The sequence below is a fragment of the Pongo abelii genome, chromosome 15 (genome assembly GCF_028885655.2).
Source record: "Pongo abelii isolate AG06213 chromosome 15, NHGRI_mPonAbe1-v2.0_pri, whole genome shotgun sequence".
NCBI classification, from domain to species: Eukaryota; Metazoa; Chordata; class Mammalia; order Primates; family Hominidae; genus Pongo; species Pongo abelii.
Window position 1 is genome coordinate 546799 of NC_072000.2, and position 24352 is coordinate 571150.

At 36.1% G+C, this 24352-nt stretch overlaps 1 protein-coding gene across 10 annotated transcripts; it reads left to right on the plus strand.

Moving 5' to 3' along the window:
- The first annotated feature begins 145 nt into the window (after nt 1-145).
- On the plus strand, nt 146-24099 carry LOC129053665 (protein FRG1-like). 10 transcript variants are annotated; one of them, XR_010136894.1, is made up of 9 exons: nt 146-868; nt 1432-1531; nt 2737-2804; nt 10761-13298; nt 13462-13573; nt 15850-16799; nt 19153-19244; nt 19836-19957; nt 20229-20340. XR_010136894.1 is itself a non-coding variant. In XM_054545581.2 (6 exons), exons 3-6 carry the CDS (start codon nt 15856-15858, stop codon nt 21650-21652), a joined length of 441 nt encoding a protein of 146 aa, XP_054401556.1. In that variant the 5' UTR covers nt 10863-10886; nt 13462-13573; nt 15850-15855; the 3' UTR covers nt 21653-24099. The 10 variants fall into 10 exon arrangements, 1 of the variants encoding a protein (XP_054401556.1); XR_010136891.1 differs by having other exon boundaries at nt 147-868; nt 19153-19218; XR_010136889.1 differs by having other exon boundaries at nt 149-868; nt 10761-10886; nt 11628-13298; nt 15850-19218.
- Nucleotides 24100-24352: the final 253 nt, after the last annotated feature.

Consider the following 24352-nt stretch of genomic DNA (forward strand, 5'->3'; position numbering starts at 1 on the left):
TTGTTTCCTGCACACACAGTCGCGCGAGGCACAGCCCCGAGTGACCCGCGCACCAGTGGCCCGCGCTTCCAGCCGCGCCGCCGCAGGCCGGCGAGGGCAGCCTGAGCCGCTTCCCGCCCCCGCGGGGCCCGTCGCCAGCCCGCAGCTCTAGCGGGAGGCGGTTCCACAGCGCGCCCGGCAGCCCCACCACAGCCGGCACCTGCGCCTCAGGCGGGCTTTCCTCCCCTGGGGAGGCGCGAATCCTCAGGGGCTCCTCGAGAGGGAGCCAGGGAGCAGCTGCGTGCGGACATCTTTCGGCCCTCTGCGACCGCCGTAGCTCCCCAGCAGAAACGCGGAAGTGGAAATCTCAGCCATTCAGCGTTTGGATCAAGACGAAGGTGGGTTCTGGACAGATGTACGCTGTCAAGGAGTGTTTACTTCGCCTCCACTTCTGTTCCTCCCCGCCCTCGTGCTGCTCCGGGTCACATACTCGTCCTGAGCCGGCTTCAGCCTCTCCGTGCAGGAGCCTCCCGGAGCCATGGCCGAGTACTCTTATGTGAAGTCGACCAAGCTTGTGCTCAAGGGAACCAAGGCGAAGAGATGGGTCCTGCAGCTCCGGCGGGAGCCTCCTCAGTTCTTTTCGGACGCACTCCACCCCCGCGAATCCGGTAGAAGTCGTGGCCCGGAGAGCTGGTTTTGTGGCCTCCCAGGCTTAGCCCTGGCCCCTCTCCAGGCTGGACGGAGGCAGGACCGCAGTTCCTGGCGCCTGTGCAGAGAGGAGCAGCCTCCCGCGCGGACGACCCTGGAAACAGGATAGACGGGCGGGTGACCCGTGGACCCGTACCCACGAGTTTGGGTCCCCTGAGGCATCTCTCCAGGCCTCTGCCTGGTGGGTCTGCGTTAGTCTGATCTCGTAGTTCATGATAATAACTTCCTTTGTTAGGGATGATTATTTTCTCCATTGTCTCTTCCTGGAAAAATTATAGATTAATTTTTTCTAAGCTAATATGTAGAGTGAAACCAGGATGAATCACACAGTGGTTGAAGTGTATATGGACTTTGATAGGGATATGGGCTCGAACCTGCACTCTGTCATTTACTAATTTTGTAATTTGTGTCAAATTGGTTAATATGTCTGAACTTCCATTTACTCATTAAGAGATCAAATATCTTTGACCCTCCGTTTACACATTTATACTTTCAGACCATTTTTTATACCTTTAGAAGTCTGTGAGGATTAAATGAGAGAACATATATGCAGTAAATAAATTGAGCCAAATGTGAGGAGGAGGTCGTAGTGGTAATTTATTAGCTCTTTAGGAGAAAAATACCTGTGCACTCATATCCCCGCTTCTTTTTTAACTGGCAGATTTGCCCGAGGTTGACTGTGCATACAAATATTGAGCATTTCCTCCTGGTCTCCGTGATAAACAGAGGTTTTGATATTTTTAGGTGAGATGGAAAGAAAGTATCAAGGAGTGAGCTGAAGCCACTGCCCTTGAGAACCCTCTCGAGGAGTCTGGGCTCATGAAGATGCCAGAATAAGTGGCAGGTATATCCTGAATGAATGAGAGATTTTTACTCTGTGAATTTCCTGTGAGGAGTGTTGAGTTATCTTCTGAAAACTTTATGATGAAAATGCAGACAAGAGTGTCTTAAGATTATCGTAATGATCATAATTAATGCTTATATAGCACTTTCAATGTGCCAAGAAATTGTTGTAGGCACTTTGCACATTAACTTTTTTCAAATCGCTCTTGGTTTTTTATTTTTTTTTTTGCGATGTAATTCATAATTACAAAATTCACCCTTTTGTACAGTCAGTGGTTTTTACTATATATTCAAGAGGTTCACCACTGTCTAGTTGCTGAGCATTTTCGTCATCTCAGAAGGAAATCTCTTCCTACCCATTAAAGCAGTCACATCCCATCCTCTCCCTCTCCTAGTCCTTGGCAACCACTAGTCTGCTATCTATGTGAAATTGCCTATTCTGAATATTTCCTAAGAAATCATGCAACATGTGGCCTTTTGTATATGGCTTCTTTCACTTATAACATTTTTGAGGTCCATCATTGTTGTAGCACTTGTTCCTTTTTATGGCTGCGGTAGTAGTCCATTGTATGGATGTAACATTTTGTTCATCCATTCATCAGTTGATGAATATTTTGTTTGTTTCTTGTTTCCCCTTTTTGACTATTGTGACTAATGCTAGTGTGAATAATCTTACATAATATTTTTGTGGGCGTATGTTTTCATTTCCCTTTGGTATACATACTTAGGAGTAAAATTGCTGGGTCATATGGTAACTCTAACTTTTTGAGGAACCACAAACTGTTTCCTGTAGATGCTGCACCATTTTACATTTCCACCAGCAATGTGTGAAGATGCATATTACCTCTTAATTCTCACAACAGCCTTGAGAGTTAAGTTATTATCCTAATTTTTTAAGTGGGGAAACTGACTCACAGAGAGATTCAGTACCTTTTCCAAAAATTGCAGAGCTAAGAAGTGACAGAATCAGGATTTAAAATCTGGCAGTGTGGCTCTACAATCTGCTTTGAACTTTAACATAATATGTACAAAGCCTGAAGCAAATTCTCAGTACTGTGTTTAAGAGGGCATAGCAATGTAAGTCTTCCTAAATCAATAATTTATAAATGAAACAGCTTAAAAGACTTCCAAGTTTCAATCTTACGATATTTATTTATCACACAAATCAATATACCTAAACTCATCTATATAAATTACGTCTTGTAGTAAGAAGAAAAAGAGCAAAGGTAAGAAGAGAAAAAGAGAAGATGAAGAAACCCAGCTTGATATTGTTGGTGAGTCAGTTTTCAGTGCTCTATTCTGAAAAAAGTTAACATTTCTTGAGATCTCGTTGAAAACATTTTCCTAGTTAGAAATTTATGATGTATTCATATTTGTCTTAAAGTCCTTAAATATTACCTACAGTTGTAAATTCCATTTATTCTTTAGCACAGTAGATGCTACTGATGCCTTTACTTCATTGTCAGAACAGAGCACAGGAGAGAGGAATTACAACTCTCTGACTTAGTAGGCACCATTAGACTGCTTAGTAGCCGGAGATTCTGATACATAATTTTAAAGTCTTAATGTAAATGTTAATCAACCAAATATATTTTACAAGTTGTTGTCTTTGAACATGTATACATTTTAGTTATAGAAGTCAGTTGTCTCTTAAATGAAGTATCTTCACAGGAAAAATCATTATTTTGTGAACTCTGAAATGAATGAATTTTTTAAATACAATATCAGAGTAGCCTGTAAATGATACTAGAAATAAACTGACCCAAACACACTTAACCAGCCTATTTTCCATTTGGTTGTTTCCATACTTTTTTTTTTTCTTTTAAAACTTGGCAAGTTGCATTTTGAATCTTCATAAATTATGGTTGCTTAAAAAATATATAAAATATGGAATGGTATAAAGCTAATGTTCTGAAAGAATCATTGCTTTTGAAATGGCAAATCAACAATTCTAAAATTAGGGTAAATATCTAGGGTAGGTATGTAGATGTGGAATTGCTGTGTCAAAGGATAGGTGAATGTTTAACTATGGAAGAAACTGCCAAAAATTTTCTAAAGTGTTTCTGCCATTTTACCCTCCCACCAAGAATGAATTAGTGCTCCAGTTACATCCTTGCCAAGAGTTCATGGTGTTTTCAGTCTTTTCTCCCAGTCTGAGTTTTACCTTTTCAGTTTCTTAATGGTGGTTTTCGGATGGACAGCTTTTTTTTTTCTTTTTTTTTTTTTGGTGATGGAGTCTCGCTCTGTCGCCCAGGCTGCACTGCAAGCTCCACCTCCCAGGTTCATGCCATTCTCCTGCCTCAGCCTCCCAAATAGCTGGGACTATCGGCATCTGCCACCACACCCAGCTAATTTTTTGTGTTTTTAGTAGCGACATGGTTTCACCATGTTAGCCAGGATGGTCAGAAGCTTTTAATTTTTATAAAGCTTAGTTTATTTTTTTTTCTTTTATGGTTACTGCCTTATCTCTTTGATCTAAGACATCTTTGCTTACCCCAAAGTCAGGAAAATATTGTACATTGTCTTTTAGAGGCATTATAGTTTTAGTTTTTACATTAAATCTGTCATTAATCTCAAATTAATTTTTGGCATGGTGTGAGTTTGGTTTCAAGATTTACTTTTTTTTTTTTTAACATCTTGATAACCATTTATGCCAGCACCACTGGTGTTTCCTTTTTCCATTAACCCAGTTTCGTATCTTCACAAAAAATCAATTAACTTTCTACATATTAGTCTATTTCTGGACTCTGTTCTGTCGATTGTCTGTTTTTCTGTTGGTATATTTCTCTTGATTGCTATAATTTCATGAAGTTTTGAGATCAGGTAGTGTGAGACCTCCAACTTTGTACTTACTAACTATTAGTTTATTAATTTCTACAGTGAAGTCTGTTGGATTTTCTCAGAGAATTGTATTGAGTCCAGATCATTTGGGGGAGAATCAACATCTTAATATTGGGCCTCAATATTTCATAATTTTCAATGCAGCAGTCTTGATGCCTGTTTAAAAATTTATTCTTAAGTATTTTATAATTTTACACTACTGTCAATAGAACTTTTGAATTTGGTTTTCCAGTTTTTTGCTGTTAGTACATAGATCTACAATTGATTTTTGTATAGTGAATTTGTAGTCTGATAATTCTGTTTCACTTATTACTTCTAGAGGTTTGTTTATACAGAAAACTAAGAAATTTGCAATTATGTTTCCTGTGACTATCGTTTTACTTCTTTCTTTCTAATCCTTATGTCTTGTCTTGCTTTTTATTGGTTTATTATACTGTTCAGGACTTCCATAGTGTTGAACAGAAGTCGCGAGAATGGACATAATTGCATTGTTTCCAAGCTTAGGCAGAAAGCTTTTAGTAGTCCACCATATGGTATGATGTCTGTAGGGTCTCCAGAGAAAACCTTTATCAAGATGAGGACATTCCTTTTAAACTTTGTTTCTTGGGAGTTTTTATCATAATAATGTTTAATGCTGTCAATTTCTCTTTCTGTATCTGTTGAGACGATTATACAACTTTCTTCATTCTGCCTATGAATTACATTGGTTTCATTTTCAACTTTTAAACTAACTTTACATCCCTGAGATAAACCCCACTTGGTTGTGGTGCATTGTCCTTTGGGATATTGCTAGATTTGATTTCTAGGTTTTTTTTTTTTTTAAGATTTCTATATTGGTGTTGATGGGAGATATTGGACTTTTGTATCCTTTTCTTGTAATGTCTTTATTTGATTTTGGTGTCAAGGTGATATTGGGTGTCATAAAATTAGATGGAAAGTGCTGTCTCCTTCCCTGTTTTTGGAAATAGCTGCATAAGATGGGTATGATTTCTTCTTTACATGTTTGATAGGATTTACCAGTGAAGTCATCTGAACCTAGAGGGTTTTGTTTGGTTTGGTTTTAGTTTTTTGTGGGAGAATTAGGATTTTTTAAGAGATATTTTCAGATTTTTCTGTTGTCAGTTTTGGTAATTTGTGTCTTTTAGGAAAATTTCCTTTAATCCAAGTTGTTGGATTTATTGGAATAAAATTTTTCAGAATATTCCTTTAATATCCTTTTAATGCCTGTAGAAGCTAATCTGTATTGCAGTCTCTTTATATTGGTAATTTGTGTTTTTTGTGTTTTTTCCTGGATCGGTCAGTCTAGCTGGAGGTTTATCAATTCTTTATAAGATCACTTATTTTAGATGATTAATGATCTTTTAGTACAGGGGTATGCAATCTTTTAGCTTCCCTGGACCACAATGGAAGGAGAAGAACTGTCTTGGGCCACACATAGAATACAATAACGATAGCTGACAAGCCAAAAAAAAAAAAAGAAAAAGCAAAAAATCTCATAATGTTTCAAGAAAGTTTATGAATTTGTGTTGGGCTGCATTCAAAGCTGGCCTGGGCCACATGCAGCCCTCAGGTTGGACAAGCCTGTTTCTGTATTACTTGTTTTCTCTTCTTTTCATTTTCTATTTCATTTATTTTCATTCTTTTTTTTCCTCCCTTTAACTTATTTTCAGTTTACTTTGCTCTTGTTTTATTGCTTCTTAAGAAGGAAGTTAGATCTCTTCATTCCACTTTAGTTTTAGTTATAGTCAACAGGTTTTGCTTTCATTTTCATTCCATTCAAAATATCATCTAGTTTTCCTTGTGATTTTTCTTTTCACGGACACTTGAGTTATTTAAAAGTGTATTGTTTTTAATTTCTACTACATAGAGATATTATAGGTATGTTATTGTTGCTGATTTCTAATTCATTTATAGTATAGTTGGAGAACATACTTTCTTAGTGAATTTCCATATACACTTGAAAAGAAAGTGTATTCTGCAGATGTTGGTTCAGGGTTTTTTTGTTTTTTTTTTTTTTTGGAGATGAAGTCGCGCTCTGTTGCCCAGCAGGCTACAGTGCAGTGGCACGATCTCGGCTCACTGCAGCCTCCGCCTCCCAAGTTCAAGTGATTCTCCTGCCTCAGCCTCCGGAGGAGCTGGAATTACAGGCACCTGCCAGCACGCCTGGCTAATTTTTTTTATATTTTTAATAGAGGCGGGGTTTCACCACGTTAGCCAAGCTGGTCTCAAGCTCCTGACCTCAGGCGATCCGCCTGCCTCAGCCTCCCAAAGTGCTGGGATTATAGACGTGAGCCCTGGCGCCCGGCGGTTCAGTGTTATTTAGATGTCAGTTAGGTCAACTGGTGGAGCTTGTGACTATGCACATCTTCTGTGTCCTTACTGATTTTTTACTCATCCTACAATGTAGTGAGAGTGATGTTAAAATCTCAAGCTGTAATTCTAGATCTGTGTACTTGAGCAGTTTTTGCTTAAAGTATTTTGAAGCTGTCATGTGTACACATTTAGGATTGTTAAGTCTTCCTTATAAATTCAGTCTCAGTTGATAAATAGATTAATAAAAATGAGCATGTCTATAAGCAAAGAGTTTCACTGGGTTCTGCTAGATTCAGAAGCAATTGAATTTCCAACATCGTAGTTTGCAATACACAGATTTGATTTACCCAGGAGCTAAAGCTAAGTAAGCTATGGGTTAATAGAAGGTCTGTGAAGGGTACTTAGACTACAGTAAGATTGGGGAAGAAAATTCCATTTCCAAATCTAAGATATATCTTTCCTTTGTGCCAAGCAAATAATGAAGGCAGAGATTTAAAGGGGCCCTTAGCACAGAAGCACTGGGTTAGTCAGAAGGCGAGGTGAGCTGTCACACAGCATTGATGCTAGAATGAGGGTGCCCTGGTAGTATCTTATCAGCCATGACACTGGTGCATCATGCCATTTTTTTTTTTTTTTTTTTTTGAAACAGGCTCTTGCTTTGTTGCTCAGGCTGGAGTGCAGTGACATGATCATGGCTCAGTGCACGCTCAACCTCATAGATTCAAGCAATCCTCTCACCTCGGACTCCCGAGTAGCTGGGACCACAGTCTTGTACCAACATACCCAGCTAATTTCTTAATTTTTTTGTAAAGATGGGAGTCTCCTTTTCTTACCTAGGCTGATTTTGAACTCCTGGGCTTAAGTGATTCCCCTGCTTCCACCTCTCAAAGTGCTAGATTACAGGCATGGCAGACATATGTAAACATTCTAAACTATGTGAAAGTATGTGAAAAGCTTTATTATGCATTGTGAGACAACACAGCGGGAGTATTTCACCATCTGCCTATGGTTTAAAAGGAAATAACTTTAAGCATGTGTCTAAATAGCAAATAATGTTTTAGAGCGGATTCTCTTAAATTCAGCTTGGGCGTCTGCAGCATATACACAGCTTGAGCTGTAACCTGACATAGAGACAGGCAACTTCAGTGCCCACTGTTCTTAGGATCCACTGCTTTTTCACAGCTAAAACCCCGAGTGGCACTGTTAAGTATTATGTTGTGTTACTTTAGTCGTTAAACATATAAGCATACCTCCAAAGGTTGAATGTAGGCCACTTGCAGAAAGTAGGCAGAATGCTCACATTTAATTCTTGATGATAGTGTGTTTAGCTTTCTTATTCTTTGAAATCTCATTGAGAAAAATGCTGGCATCTGCTCAAAGTAATTTCTTTTTCAGTTGACAATATTGTAAGTAATGTTATTGTATCATTTCCCTACTTGGACAGAGTGTGAAAATTTTGAGGGGCTTGTCTGCCAGAAATTTCTTCTTCATTGGCAAAACATTAATGAGATATTATATTTAAATGATTTCATTTAATATTAAGTGTACTTGGTGAATGTGGCATAGAACATACAAAATAAAACTAATTTAAAATTATTGACTATTACATTTATAAGAAAGACTTGCTAATAACAATGTTCATAATGATTCTGAATAAAGCATTATTTCTTTTACTGAAAACAATTGTAGCTATAACTCAATCATCTAAATTGTCATTAGTTTTATTGCTTTCTAACTGTCTTTAGCTGAAATTTTAATTTTGATTAATTTTCTTTTTCTCCATTGGTTTTGTGTGTGTGTGGAGGTAAAATACACAGAATATAGAATTTGCCAGTTTTTCTATTTTTACGTGTACACTTCAGTGGCATTTAAATGCATGCACCATTTTACCTTCCCACCAGCATTGCAGAGGGTTTCAGTTTCTCCACATCCTGCCCAACAGTTGTTTTTCTGGTTTTCTTGGTTTCTGTTTTTGTTTTTTGTTTGTTTTGATAATAGCATTATAATGGGTGTGAAGTGGTATTGCATTATGGTTTGATTTATATTTCCCTAGTGACTAGTGATGTTGAGCGTCTTTTCGAGTGCTTATTGGCCATTTGTATATCATCTTTGGAGCAATGTCTGTGTATATCCTTTGCCCAGTTTTGAATTGTGGTGTTTGACTTTTTGGAGTTCTCTATATAGTCTGGATATTAATTCCTTATAATATATGTAGTTTACAAATATTTTCTTCATTCTCTGGGTTGCCTTTTACTCTGTTGACAGTGGTTCTTGATGCACAAAAGTTTTTAATTCTGATGAAGTCCAGTTTGTCTATCTTTTCTTTTGTTGCCTGTGCCTTTGATGTTCTATATAAGAAATCATTGCCAAATTCATTGTCGTGAAGCTTTTCCCATTTTCTTCTAAAAGTTTTCTAACTTTAGCTCTTACACTTAGGTCTTTGGTCTATTTTAAGTTACTTTTTGTATTTGGTATTAGATAAGGGTCCAAATTCATTTTAGCTAAAATTTTATGTATTTTAAAATTGATTATGAAAATCATGAAATGTTTAGTTGAATAGAAAATTTTGTGCAGTGGAATTAACTGAATCTTTAAAACCTTTTTATTATGGAAATATCCAAACTAATCCACACATAGAAGTATATAATGAGTCCCCATGTGCCCAGGCCCCAGCATTAATTATCAATATTTTGCCAATCTCGTTTCATTTGCTTAATCACCCACACACATTTTTTCCTGGAAAATTTTAAGTAAAATCACAGATATTATGTCATTTTACCCATAAGTACATAAATGTACATTTCTTAACGTGATATGTATTTCTCTCATCACCTGTTTTGTTCTTGATTTTTATACATTATACTATGTCATTATCAGACCTTGTAAAATTAACAAGAATTCCTTAATATGTCATATCCAGTTGATGATTGACTCATTTCTACTCTAGTTAAAGTACAATTTAGGAGGAGGTTTGAGGATATTTTTTAACATTAAGATATGAACTTTTATAACAACTGTTAAAATAACTTTTGCTAGAGTCTAACATTTCTATTGGCAAATTGGAAATTAGTATACATAGACACAGATTCTGCTCGTTTTGCTTTCAATCTAAAATCATAGTTAAGATTACTGGCCGGGCGCCGTGGCTCACACCTGTAATCCCAGCACTTTGGGAGGCAGAGGCGGGTGGATCACGAGGTCAGGAGTTCAAGACCAGCCTGGCCAATGTGATGAAACCCCGTCTCTACTGAAAATACAAAAAAAATTATTTGGGCATGGTGGCAGGCTCTTGTAACCCAAGCTACTCGGGAATCTGAGGCAGATAATTGTTTGAACCGGGGAGACAGAGATCGCAGTAAGCCAAGGTCGCGTCACTGCACTCCAGCCTGGGCGAAAGAGCGAGACTCCGTCTCAAAAAAAAAAAAAAAAGATATCTATGCTAGAAAGTCTTCCTGTAGAGGCATTTTTAAGAAACATTATGATAGGCATTGCCTCTGGAAAGCAGGCATGAATAGATGGCTGGGGTCTATCATGAGAGAGACCGTTCTCCATATATCAATTTGTATGTTTTACATGTTGTCTTTTGTTTTGGTCTTTTTTTGAGACAGGACCTTGCTCTGTCACTCAGGCTAGAGTACAGTGGCATGATCATAGCTCACTCTAACCTTGAACTCCTGGGCTCAAGTGATTCTCTTTCCCAGCTCCCTGAGTAGCTGGGATTACAGGCATGCACCCCCATGGCTGGCTGTATGTTGCTATTTTGTATTTTAAAAACCTAATTCTGACTGTGCTGGTAGTTGCATCAATCTGTGCACATACATGCAAACATATACATGTAAAACTAGTGAAATCTGAATAAGCTTCATGGATTATATCAATGTCAGTTTCCTGATTCTAACAGTGTATGATACTTATGCAAGATGTCATCATTGAGACAAAGCGAGTAAAGGATATGTGAGATCTTTGTATGATTTCTTACGACTGAAAATAAAAAGTTTTTTAAACTAAGTTATAATAACAAAGAACTCTGTGTCAAAACTAAAATATAAAGTTGAAATATCAATTTTATTTTTTAGGAATCTGGTGGACAGTAACAAAGTTTGGTGAAATTTCAGGAACCATAGCCATTGAAATGGATGAGGGAACCTATATACATGCACTCGACAATGGTCTTTTTACCCTGGGAGCTCCACACAAAGAAGGTTTGTGTCTGGAAGGGAAGATCCTGCCACTAGTGTAGATTTTAGGACATTCATTCACTTAGGCCAAACTCTAACTAGTCTCAAACATTTTCCAAAGGAATGGAACCATTGCATTTGACTCTTCCATTATTTTTTAATTCCTTAATATTTACCAGCCATTGGCAAGTCCCTCTTTCTAATATAAGCATTTGAAAACATTCCGTGTAGTTCCAGAAGAGTATCTTTGGAAGTCAAAACAACATGAATAATTAAAATAGTAAGTGGAAAGAAAAAAGATAACCTATTTGAGTCAAACATGTTTGAATTTCTTTTTTATTCAGACCTGTTACCAAAACTAACCTGGGTGCATTTAACAATTTGAAGTTTCCTCATTTTCTTTAGCCCGTTAGGGGAAGCACTGATGAGCTACAAAGTAATTAGAAGATAAAAAGCAGTATCATTTGGTCAGCAAAGCCATCCATTGAATAAATGAAAGCATTTAGCTTTTTAAATAAGTGTTTATTTATGACTGTATTTTAAAGCATAAAGGGAAGCTATCTCGAAAGTTATTAAATAAGCATTATATCACCTTGTCTTACTCAGTGCATAAAATTAGCACTGTGGTTAAAAGAAGGTAAAATAGATCTTGATTCCAAAGATACAGTATTACAGTGACATCAGTATATCTGAATATTCTTACATTTAATTGCAGAAGAAAATAACCACATTTTTTAAAGCAAAATAATGTCTTTATATTTACAGCAAATGTCAAATTTATTTTCAAATGTTTTTTCTCCAATAATTGATGAGGGCCCTAGTCCTGCAGAGCAGTTTATGTCTGTCAAATTATCTGATTCCAGGTGAGCTTATGTTGTAATATAATTAGTAAGGAGTTATTTTAAAAATTTAATTGTATTCATTAAAAATTTTAGTATCTGTCTTAAGCCCATGGTAATTTTGATATAAAAAACAAAATAGCTTTTTTGAAAAGTAGATTTTGTGATCTACTTTTAATAGATTTCCTATCAGTATATAATGCTAGGCTGGAAAAAAGATGTGTAAGTTAAAAAATGCAGATTAATAATTTCACACAGCAAATAAGATAGATTAAAAAATAAATCAAATAGTACAAAACCTGGTTCATTGTTGCTATGATATTTAAACTCACTGTTTGGAAGTCCAAAGGCAAACAGGAAGACTAAAAAAAGGAATATTGTTGAAACCAGCAGAGAATGTTACAGCATCGTAACGACCAAAAGAATATTTTTACTCACTATTTTTCCAGTCATTTTATAAAATAACCTTTTTTATTCTCACTTTGTGCAGAAGTATAGAATGATTCTTTGGGTAAAAGATACTGAAAGTGAATTTACATATTTTAGTAATTGGTTACATCAACATGATGATGATTTCCATTATATAATCATTAACGTATAAAGGAGTAAAAGTCAATTCTGGCATCCGAGGAGATTCTTGGTAAGGTGAAAGAAATCATAATTTTAAAAAATCACATTAAGATGATTATTTCTATACTTTCTTTGAAAGTCTGATAAGTAGGGTGAAAGACAAAGAATAAAAGCAGAGGAAGAAAAAATTCAATAGTTTTAAACTGCTTTACAATTATAAACAAAAAAGGATTATAAAGAAAATTAACTGATAAATGAGGAAAATATTTGCAACAACCTTAATAGGCAGTGAGGTTTTACTCTTCATATGTATCTTGTATAGTATTCATAGCACTGAAGACCCCAGTAGAAAAATTGCGAACAATCAGATCTGAATAGAAAAATGGACAAGGGACATTACCAGATAATCTAAAAACTAAAAAGGAAAGGAAAAGAAAAATAATTGTTATTCTAGTTAACTACTAAAATGCAAATTAATAGGATACTGTTTTTTTTTTCCATATCAGGTTTTCAAGTATTTTTTTAGAGTCACAATGTTTAAAAAAAAAATCCATGAGACAAAACATACTGTGTTAATTTGAGGTAAGAATGTAAATGGAAGCAGCATTTTCTGGAAAAGAGTTTGATGACATAAGAACTTTATAATTTATACCCTTCAATCCAATTATTTCCGGGAATTTTTTCTAAGGATAAATCAGTTTTATGTAAAGAATAGATGTAAATAGAACTATTTACGATAAGAGAAAAAGTAAGTTTTAGTAATTTATTATTGAACATTATAACTAAAGAGGTATAATTGAAGAATGATGAATTTTGAAAATATTTGTTACATAATATATAAGGTACAATGTTTATATTTAAAAAGCAAAATATAAAACTAAATTTAAAACTGTGCACACCACCATGCCCAGCTAACTTTTTAAATTTTTTGTAGAGATGGAGTCTCACTCTGTTGTCCAGGCTGATCTTGAACTTCTTGCCTCAAGCAGTTCTCCCATTGGCTTCCCAAAGCACAGAGATTACAGGAGTGAGTCACCACTCAGCCACATGCATCTTTTGAACACTTGGAATATGTCCAGTCTGAAATTTTAGATATGTACACACCCACACACATACACATGTCCTGTTATGATGTTCTATAATTAATTTTCTCTCAGTTTTTAACTTTTATCTATCATATTAATGTATAGAATTGCCCTGAAATCTGGCTATGGAAAATATCTTGGTATAAAATCAGATGAACTTGTTGAGCGTTCAGATGCAATTGGACCAAGAGAACAATGGGAACCAGTCTTTCAAAATGTAAGTGCTGTTATTGTTTATAAAAACTTCCTGTCAGTTTAACAGAAAGTCTGTACCAGTCAATCATAATATATTTAAAAAGAAAAAGTAGGATGCAATAGTATAATACATTAAACTGTAATAAATCAGTAAGAACATAGAGCCTTAAAGAGATCTGAAAGTATAGTGCAACAAAAATAGCATTAGTACTTTTGCCCACAATTATTTCTGTATACCCTTAGTGCCTAGATATGGATCTCATTTCCATTGAAGAACCAGTCAATTTTAGGTCTCAGAGTAGGAAAACAGAATAGATCCTAAGTATCTTCTTTGTAGCAGAAATCATGGATGCTTTCAGAAACTTTACAGACTGTAAGCGAACTGTGGAGCTAGCTAAGACCAAGTTGTGACAATTTGCGTATAAAATATAAATAATAATAATTCATTGAAGTAAATTATCTCTAAAAGACTTTCAGTTCATAAGCTTACAATAGTTTATGAAAAGATAGTTTTAATATAAGAAGAAAAAAGATAATATACTAATTCTTAATTTTAGTAAGTAGACAGTTGTAGTATATGGATGTTTTGTTAAATCTTTGTTGATACAGAATACATAATTTCTCTTTTCTGTTTGTGTGAGAAGTAAAGATTGAACAAAAATACGTGAGTGCTAAACTGTCTTTAAAAAGTAGATAACTATATCAGAAAAAGTAAGGACCAGTGGGCACCACACAGAACAAGCAAATAGAAGATAAGCTCAGCCTTTGAGTAGCAGCTTTGGTAGTATACAATAATGAACTGAAAATAGGAAGTCAGCAGTGTTTTCTAAGATGACAGATTAAACAAACATCCTACCAGAAAGAGGTAATCACTTAGACTAAGTTCCTCATCCCCCAGGATAAAATCTTAAGTCAGTGACTTGAAAACTACTTTGACCTAATCCATTGAGAAATGCATTTTTACATTGCAGCCCAGCACACACATATGTATAACCAAAGCAAGAGTTGTACTTAACAATACTTACTTATCCATGTGTTATGCACCTTGATATTTCTTATTCTCTTTTACCCCTTTCTCTGTGTGTCTGTGTGTATTCCTTTTCGCCCCCACCCACCCAATACAGTTCAGGAAACACTACATTGATTTCATTACCTGTAATGTGTTGCAACCCCTTTGAGATGATCCTACTAGTTATGATGAGATACTTTTAATAAAAGTTGCACCAGTAGAAAATGCCAATATTTCATAAGGCCAGGATGATGACTTAGATAGTACTAATAATACAACACTTTAGGAAAGTTCATTTCATTTTATTTTTAGGAAGGACACTAAGTTTCAAAAATTAATTTAAATGAAAGAGGGTCTTAAAACTCTATTGCAAAAAGGACTCAGCTGAATAATCTGTGGCACAGGTTTAAATCGCCTGGACCACACCATGCGATGTGAACCGCCATGTTCCAGGGCTCACCAGGAGCCATCCAAATGAGAGACCACCCAGCCCTTGTGACTTGACTAATATATTAAATCCATGTTATCAGCACGTTTTTAACTGGATGTGATATAAGGTTAACATATTTTGTAATCATTGTATTTAAAAATATTTTGTCTAAATGTTATGGTTTTCCAAGTTTTCCAAAAGAATCAACGAAATACAAGTTATAAATAAACATTTTATTTGTTATGGGAGTTAAGCTAACCAAATTTATAACCCAGATTTAGATACACAAGAAAATCAGTTTTTAAGTTTTGTTTAATAGAATGCAGTGTAATACATCAAACATTAAACAACTAAAAAAGTATATGAATATTTATTTTCACACACAAAACTACCTTAGACATTGATTCTTAAATTCAAAACACCAAAGGCATTGTGTATACCTTTTCATGTTTTCTAATTCTGAAGAAAATAAATTTTACTTAAAATGCTAATATTTGAATAAAGTATGCATTCATAATTATGTTCTTGTCTTTAAAGTTAATTTTTCAAACAGAACTAAACAGTTTTATCTTCCATAGATCTTTTAGAAAGGAAGCAATCCTACCTCATCTAATTAGAATTTAGTCCTACTAGGAAGATACACTACAAATATTTATTGTGGTAATCTTTCAATAGTAAAATGAAAGGTGATTTTGATTTCCTTTTCTATATGTTCTTGTATTATATTTTTCACGTTCTTCTCTTAAGTTCTTTTCTGTGATTTTTAAATCAGGGAGGAAAAATTAATTCAGTCTAAACACTTAATGTTTCTTCTACAAGAAGTATCCTCATGGCTATTTTGTTATTTTGTTTCACTTAGGGGAAAATGGCTTTATTGGCCTCAAATAGCTGCTTTATTAGATGCAATGAAGCAGGAGACATAGAAGCAAAAAGTAAAACAGCAGAAGAAGAAGAAATGATCAAGGTAATGATGACATTTTATACGGATGACTGTATTCACACATGCGATGTGACCGTATCTCTTTAAAATGTTAAATCATCATTTACTGTCACTTTAAAGATGTAGTTAACAGCTTTTTATAATGTGGTATTTCAAATACACTCATTTTTAATTACAAATCTCATAGTTGATGGCTTGTTTATACAATGTGGTAGAGAAATCAGTGCATCTAGGAGCTACCTTGCCATTATCTCCATGGATTAGTATCTTTTTCTGGTAGTTCTGCATGCTCTTTTTAAGCTTTCATTTTCTTATTTTGTTGCTTGTATTTTAAAATCTGATTTTTAAAATAGATGACATGTACACGTGATCCAACATTTTTAAATAAAAGCATATGAAGATGAAGACATATGCCTGCCATGCATCTTACTCACCTGTGTCCCAGCTCCTGTTCCTCTTTCCCTTTGTTTTGTTTTTTTATAGCCTACTAAAATTTCTTTATAAACATATGAATATATTTATAATTTTCAACTTTTTTACACTAAAGGCAGCCTCCTCTATAGTATTCTCAACTTTTGATTTTTTTTCCTTAAAATGGTATCTTGGAGAGTTTTCTACTATTAGTTTGAATGTACAAAATTTTCTCTTTTTCTTGGTTTTCTTCTCTTTCTCTCTCTCTTTTAACAGCCACATAATATTCCATTTTAGGGATGTACCTTAATTTATGTAGTCTTTTATAGATGGAAATTTAGGCTGTTTCCAGTCTTTTGCTCTTATAAACAGTGCTGCGGTACATAACATTGAATATGCATCAATTTGTAGATGTGCGGGTGGACCTGAAGATAAATTTCCAGAAGCAGAATTACCAGGTCAGGGTATACACGTTTGTATTTATGTAATGCTTGAGCTTCTGTGATGATAATCACTCTATGAAACAAAAAATCATAGCAGAACTTCTGGGGCCTTAGCCCTTACATTTTAAAAATATTTTTATTAATAGTACCTGTCTTCTTTGCATTAGGAGAAACATGAATCACATAAAACATGATTTTTATTTTATTTTTAAAATGTGTGTGCCTCACTAAGCTGGAAATAAAAGTTCCTTATTCCAGGCTAAATTCCCTCATCCGTAGTCAGACGCGTTATCCATTTCACCAGTGGCCTGTGCCCTCCCTAATCCTACTGTTTGTTTTACATCATTGTAAAAGTTAAACAGACATCTTCATATCAAGGTGAAATTCTAAATAATACTGTTAATATAACCTAGATAAATCAGGTAGTTAACTGGAATTTGATGAAAACATTTAAGGCTTAATTTCTTAGACTCACAAAAGCCACTGATCTTTAATGATAAACATATACCAGGATGTGTCTAAAGAATAACTCCCCGCTTCTTGACACATGGTTTTTCTGTGTCTTGGCATTCCAATGCAGTACTAAGCATCGTGAACCTTGCTTTGATTGTCTCTGTTGGGAATCACAAGTTGAATCCAGTCTGACCCAGATTTGCTGGCATTGTGGGGGCCAGAGTGGAAGGCTCTAAGAGAGGGGGCAAATGCCTTTTCTAAAATGCCCTTCATTCTTATAATTAGAGCATAAAAATTTATGTTACATTTTTCTCCACTGCCAGTGTAATTTAAAAGCCTCTCTCAATTCTCTGTACGTGCTTCATGTTAGATTTCCAGTCATATGTTTGATTTTCTTTTTAGAATAGTCTTGATTTCAGATAATTTCAAATCTAAAGCTCAAACACTTTCAATCTAAAATGTAGATATTTTCTTACAGTTAGAGAAGTGAAATGCTATATTTTTTTCATTGCATGCATCTGGCACATGCGTTGTAGTCTTGAATTTCCATAATGCTCCTATCAGGTGGATGTGAGCTCAGCCTTACAGACAGGAAGACAGCCTCTGACCCTCCTTACATCCTCGTGGTTTTTGTCAGTCAGTTCCTGGAAATCACAGTGATTTCAAGGTGTGGTAAGACAGGATGTGTACCCAGGCTCAGCTGTCTCCAGAGGCCACTCTCAGTATTTCATAGCACATTGCTTCTCAGGAAACAGGTCATTGAGGAAATGCAGATGGGTTTGTGACTTGCATTTAATTTAATTTATTTATATTTTATTGTATCATGTTTAAATTTTTTTCATCTGGATATCATCACAAAAGTGTTATTGAAGGCAACAATTGCAAATATATGTGCAGTGCTTTTCACTTATACAAAGACACAAAGATACACAAAGATTGCATTTTTCACTATTTAAAGCAATTTTCAGATGAAATACAAAGTTTTCTGGGTCTCTTTGGTTAGTCTTTGGTTAGTCAAGTACTTGGAAGCGCTGAACAGTGATTATTTAGGACTCTTTTCATACCATTTAATTGCAGGCTGTCCTAATTAATCTCTGTCAGCCCTTCACCATTAGGACCTTGCCTTATCTACCAGAACACAGATCCCTCTTACTAAAGGTAGCATTGTGTTACAGGCCCTAGCAGGGAATGTTTTGAGGTCTGGGACCCCTCTAATCAAAACTGTCACAAAGATATCATTGGCACAAACACGTTATTTGCCATCACTTTCTAAGCAGCCCTGAAACTGGACTCTGCCCACAGAGATCCCTTAGGAGACATGAATCCTTACCATTGCCCATTGCCTGTTCTGTGGGTGATCCTAATTGTTGAATGCAGATTAATTAACTTATGATGTGTGATAGTAAACATCTATCCAACTTAGGAGGATATAAGAAGCTACTAAAAGAGGTGAGTTCCAATTAATTAAAAACAAGTTGTGTAATGTTAAAAGTTTTAATAGTTTGGTAATAGTCTGTGCAATGTAAAATAGCTATTGATCTTTCAATCTGATCAAATGACACTTGTCTACTAGGGATAATTTGATCCTAGTGTATTCACTTGGAGGACAAAATTAAATTAATGATTGCTTTATTGCCTAGCAGGATCTGATGTATAAAATGTTTCTGAAATAATTTTGTCTGTAGTGTTTCTGACACAAGGGCTGAGGAGGAAGCCTGTGATAGCACTTATTCATATAGATTATATATATGAAGTAGAAACACATAGCCAGAACCTGTCTTTTTCTGAATATTGTTGCTCTGTTAATTTTTTCTTCTGCATAAGAAATCATCTCGAATGTTCTTATGTGATATGTAAAGTGGGGAAGGTGGAAGATAAACATATAACCCATTGGATTCTCTTTTCCAATATCTAGATTAGATCCTGCGCTGAAAGAGGAACCAAGAAAAAAGATGACATTCCAGAAGAAGACAAAGGAAATGTAAAACAATGTGAAATCAATTATGTGTATATATGCTTTTCCTTTAAGACCTACAGATTTGACAGTGAAGTGCTTCTCAAAGTGCTTTCAGAATAAATTACCTAATTAGCTGGGGATGGTGGTGCATGCCTGTAGGCCTAGCTACTCGGGAGGCTGAGACAGGAGGATTGTTTGAGCCCAGGAGTTCAAGACGGCAGTAAGCTCTGATCACCACTGCATTCCAGCCTGGGTGACAGAGCAAGACCATGTCTGAGAAAATGAAAACTGATGGACAAGAAGAGGCAACACAATGTAGCCTCTAGGACAGAGCACTGAGCTAAATGCTTTTTTTTCTTGAGGGTTCAGTTTTCCTAATCATCCTACCAGCTCCCAAAGCTAGTCACTCGGGTTAGTCAATCGCTCTATTCATTCATAGAATGGGCGTGATGCCAGTCAAAGTCTGTGCTATGGCCAGGACACAGGGGACTCCAGCCAGCATGCCCTAATAGAAGTGGGGCCTTGTGCTACCCAGTCAATGAGTGGCCCTCCTCCTGAGAGGTCACGAAGGTCGTTTTTGTTGTTCAAAATCTCCAGCTTATTAAAAAAAATACAATTAGACTTTTTTTTTCTTCCTCAAGATGGAGTCTCTCTCTGTCCTCCAGACTGGAGTGCAGTGCCACGATCTCAGCTCATCGCAACCACCACCTCCCACGTTCATGTGATTCTCCTTTCTCAGCCTCCCGAGCAGCTGGGACTACAGGTGCACGCCACTATGCTCGACTAATTTTTGTATTTTTAGTGGAGACGGGTTTCACCATGTTGGCCAGGCTGTTCTCGAACTCCTGACATCGAGTGATCTGCCTGCCTTGGCCTCCCAAAGTGCTGGGATTGCAGGCATGACCCACTGTGCCTGGCCTATAATTAGACATTTTTAATAAGTGAAAAAGAAATTAACAGTATTTACAAATTTAATAGTAAATATGTATTATCAGAGTTTGAGGTATTTTTCAATGAAGACATTTTCTTTGCAGAAAGAAATTTCAGAGCTTCCAAGACCACAAAGTTAAAATAAGTAAAGGAGACAGTAAAATTCTTAAAAAGGCTCAGAAAGATGGATTTTTGCATGAGATGCTTCTGGACAGGTAGCTATTTATTTACTTATTTCCACTATTTTCAGTAGCCAATAGAAATGGCATGTAGAAAACCTATATTCTCTTAAATTACTGTAGTTTTCACATTTTTGTCTTTATTTCTAATTTATGAGTGTGGCAATATTACCTAGAGAGGACATCATGAGTTTGGGAAAAGACTGTCAAGAAAGAATATCTAAAAATTATAACCGATTCTAAGTATATACTTTAAGAAATTCAGGTTTGACTGTATCTATTTCATAAATTTATCATTATCTTTTTATAACTATTAGAGCCAGAGTTAGAAAGAAGCAGTTTGACTAATATAAAAATTATGTGGATTCTGTTGGAGTAGTTCAGGTTCCTTAAAATAAGCATAGATCAACTAAAAAACTAAGTATAAAAGCGAAACAAGTGAAATTGAAGCAGTTTTATTGTAAGATTTGGAAGAGTGCAGGGTGTTTATCATAGCACATTATTAATATTTATTACTCTTCCTATGGAGATAAGTAATGTCCTAGAGTTACAACATAGAAAAACGGAGACGTTTAGCTGTGAGTGTACAAGTATAAATCAATTAAGTGTCAGATTTTGATAATCACCAGCCACTCATTCAAGTCATATGTTCCAAAGTTACTCTTACCCTTTTTTTACATTACTTGATAAAGGCAATGTTTAATTACATATTTCCTGTTAACTAGCTGGTAGAGTTCATACCTAAAATCGGTAAATAATGTTAAGAATTTTTTTCCAGCTGAGCAAATGAATATGCATGTAGTTGTAAGAAATCAAGAAGAGGTTATAAAATATAATCAGGATGTGGACTCTAAAACGGAATAAACTCTATGTCCTGTAACTTTTATCACTTGTAACAGTACAGCATTCTCACACTGTTAAATGGAAATTTAGAGCACCCTTAAATTCTGGAATAATTAAAATTGCTATTTGGATTGAAAAAGCCCTTAGATAACATTTATTGAATATTAGGAAATAACTTTTATAAGATTAGAATCCATTTTTTATAGAAACCAAATTTAAAAGTATACATACTTTAATGTAAGTGTTGTGGTAATACAGTAACCAAAATTGAGCACACATTTTTAAAGCTTTTTAAATTTATTAGCAGTTGAATATATATGGCATGTTTTACATAGATTAATTTTACTATTTTTCTTTGTTTTAACAGGACAGCCAAATTGAAACCGACAGATACTGCAAATGACTGGGATTTTTGTTTCTGCCTTATCTTTTTGTGTATTTTTCTGAATAAAATATTCAGAGGAAATGCTTTTACAGAGTTCTTGAGTTGTGAAATTGTTGTTTAGCTAGTAGCTAGTTTAACCAGGATTAAGCAAGTCTAATCAGGATTATTCATGGATGTGCGTTTTAGCTAACTACAGTTTTTCATATGGAAATGAAACTTACAGTACACACTTAACGTACCACAGAATTTTTTTCTGGATTTCCTGTCCTGAAGCATGAAGTGTACTAGAAACCAATTCTTCCTGCGCTACTTGTGGAATCTTTCTTACTGGATCATAATCTTACTTTATACAATAGATGCTTAATCAGTGCCTTTAATAGGAAGTTAGGAACTCCCAATCCAATCAACAAGGCTTTGATTCTACCTCCTAAGTACTACCCAGATCACAGACAATCCAAATATCAGAACTAGGAGGCTGGGCAGAGAGGACAAATCATCTATTAGGGAGTGGGACAGAAAGTGGAAACATTACAAAGAAGCAAGTAGGCTCAGTACAGAGGCGAGAGTAGTACTGGGGAAAATCCCTACTGAGGACAGGTTTGCCACAGTGGATACGTATGTGATGCTTTTGTCCTCGTGGGCTGGAATGGAAGCTAATAAAGAAGTTCAGATGCTACGTGTTGCTTAGGTCTGCTTTGTTGAAGCCTGTCTCTTTCAGAGTTCCTAAACACAATATTCCCATGGCATCTAATCCCAGTGAGAGCTCCAAATCCAGGCCGTGTATCAGATGCCACGGGAAATTCTGCCTCAGGACTGAGGTTGGTTCAAGCATCTGGATGATGTCAAAAGTCCACGTTGTGTGCTGGCCTAACCTGAAAGACCCTATCTAGTTCTAGCCTTTAAATTCCTTCTGTCACCAAATCTAGAGTTACATGGCTTCTGTACAAGCTAGGTGGCTGAGGCATGGGATCAGCCCTATAAAGGAGCTTTTGGAGCTTTTGTTGTAGGTCTAGCTTCAACTTGGCACTCCAGTTCCAATAGCTGGACTTTCTCTCATCGTGTGTCCTGATCCTTGGATTGGGAACAAAGTAACCACTCTGATCCCACAAAGCAGAGGTTCCGGTTCCCAACTGGTGACAATTTTGCCTTCCAGGGGACATTTTTGGTTTTCACAACTGGAATACGGTGTTAGAGGGTAGAGGCTAGGGATGCTGCAAAGCATGTGGCATAATCCTGTTCCGCCAAGAATGCTAACAGTGCCAAGGTTATGGAGCCTTCCCACCCAAGGGCTTGGTCTATTCCTTGCTTCTGTCAGCTCCCTAACCCTTAAACACAACAGTTCAAATATATATGCATAAGCATCTCCTAGGGACCTGCACGTTTCCAATATCGACTACTGAGATCCATCCGTAGAGTTGCAGGCTTAGGAGGTCTAGGATTGGGCTCAAAATTTGCATTTTAACAAGTACTCCAGGTCATTCTGAAGCAAGTGATACAAACCACACAATGAGGAACACCGCCTTCAAGAGACTGAATCTTGCTTTCCAACACTAGCTTGGTATCTGAGACCATCTGCCTGCTGACTGGCTTTCCTGTCACAAACATTCTGCATGTAGGCACAGTGTGTTCCTGCACTCCATGTTAACTCGTTCATCCTCATGTTCCCTTGGTTCCTGTCCCCAGTCCAGCGAGCAGAACTAATTACAGATCTTGACAACAGAAGATACAGATTTAAAATAACTTGCCTGTTCCCATGGACTTTATCCACTAGTGAAGGAAGACAAGTGGACCATGGGAGAGGGTAGGTGGGGGCTCCTTCCCTATTCCTCCCATTCCACTTTTTACAAAACCCAGCTAGACCACTGGGAGAGCAACGGAAGTTAAGAATGACTGCATCTAAATATTGTCATCTGGTCCACTCTTCTTCCATCTTGTACACAAGGATATGAGTTTTGTTTAAAGCACTACTGAAACCAAGATAAACTCTGGCTTAGCAAGCCCCTGACGGATCAGTCTAGTAATCTTATCAAATCCAAGATTACCTAAAAGCACTAACCAAAGGAAAAGCTCCCTCACCCCAACCTATGACTGCTCCATTTTTCAGATTGAATCATTTCAATTGTATTTTAAGGTTCATTGACCCTTTACCACCTCCAAGCTGCTCCTCAACACAACTGATTATTATTTTTTAATTTTGAAAACTTTCTCACTTCTAGAATTTCCACTTGAGCCTTTGTTATTATTGTAGTTTCTTCTACCCTGCTGTGATTTCCTATCCATTTATTTTAAGGGTTTTTGGGGTTTTGATTTTAATAAGAGTTACAATAACTACTTTTAAAATCCACACTAATTCCAACATCTGGGTCATCTCGAGGTCAGTCGCTATTGATTGCCTTTTTCTTTGAATATGTTTCTTTATATGTTTGATATAATGGGATTGAATTCTGAAGATTGTAAAACTAGATTTTGTTTTGTTCCTCTGAAAATTTTGATAATTTTTTGTTGTATTTGTTGTATTTTGTTTGATTTTTTCTATTGTATACTTTACAATATATTTTCCTCCAATGATTTTGACATTTCTCTTTCTCAAAATATTTATGTTTATGTTAACAATTATACAAAGTAGCTTGGTGCAGTGGCTCCCATCTGTAATTCCAGAATTTTAGAGGCCAAGGCAGGAGGGTCACTGGAGCCCAGGAGTTGGAAACCAGCCTAGACAACAGGGCAAGACACTGTCTCCACAAAAAATTATTAGGGTGGTGCTAAAAGTAATTGCGGGTTTTGCCATTACTTTCAATGGCAAAACCCACAATTACTCTTG

Coding starts and splice junctions, on each gene's coding strand:
- LOC129053665 (XM_054545581.2), top strand. CDS start 15,856: ATGGCTTTATTGGCCTCAAATAGCTGCTTTATTAGATGCAATGAAGCA. Junction 15,955..19,152: donor AAGAAGAAGAAATGATCAAG/GTAATGATGACA, acceptor TCCAATATCTAG/ATTAGATCCTGCGCTGAAAG. Junction 19,245..20,228: donor CAATGTGAAATCAATTATGT/GTATATATGCTT, acceptor TTTTCTTTGCAG/AAAGAAATTTCAGAGCTTCC.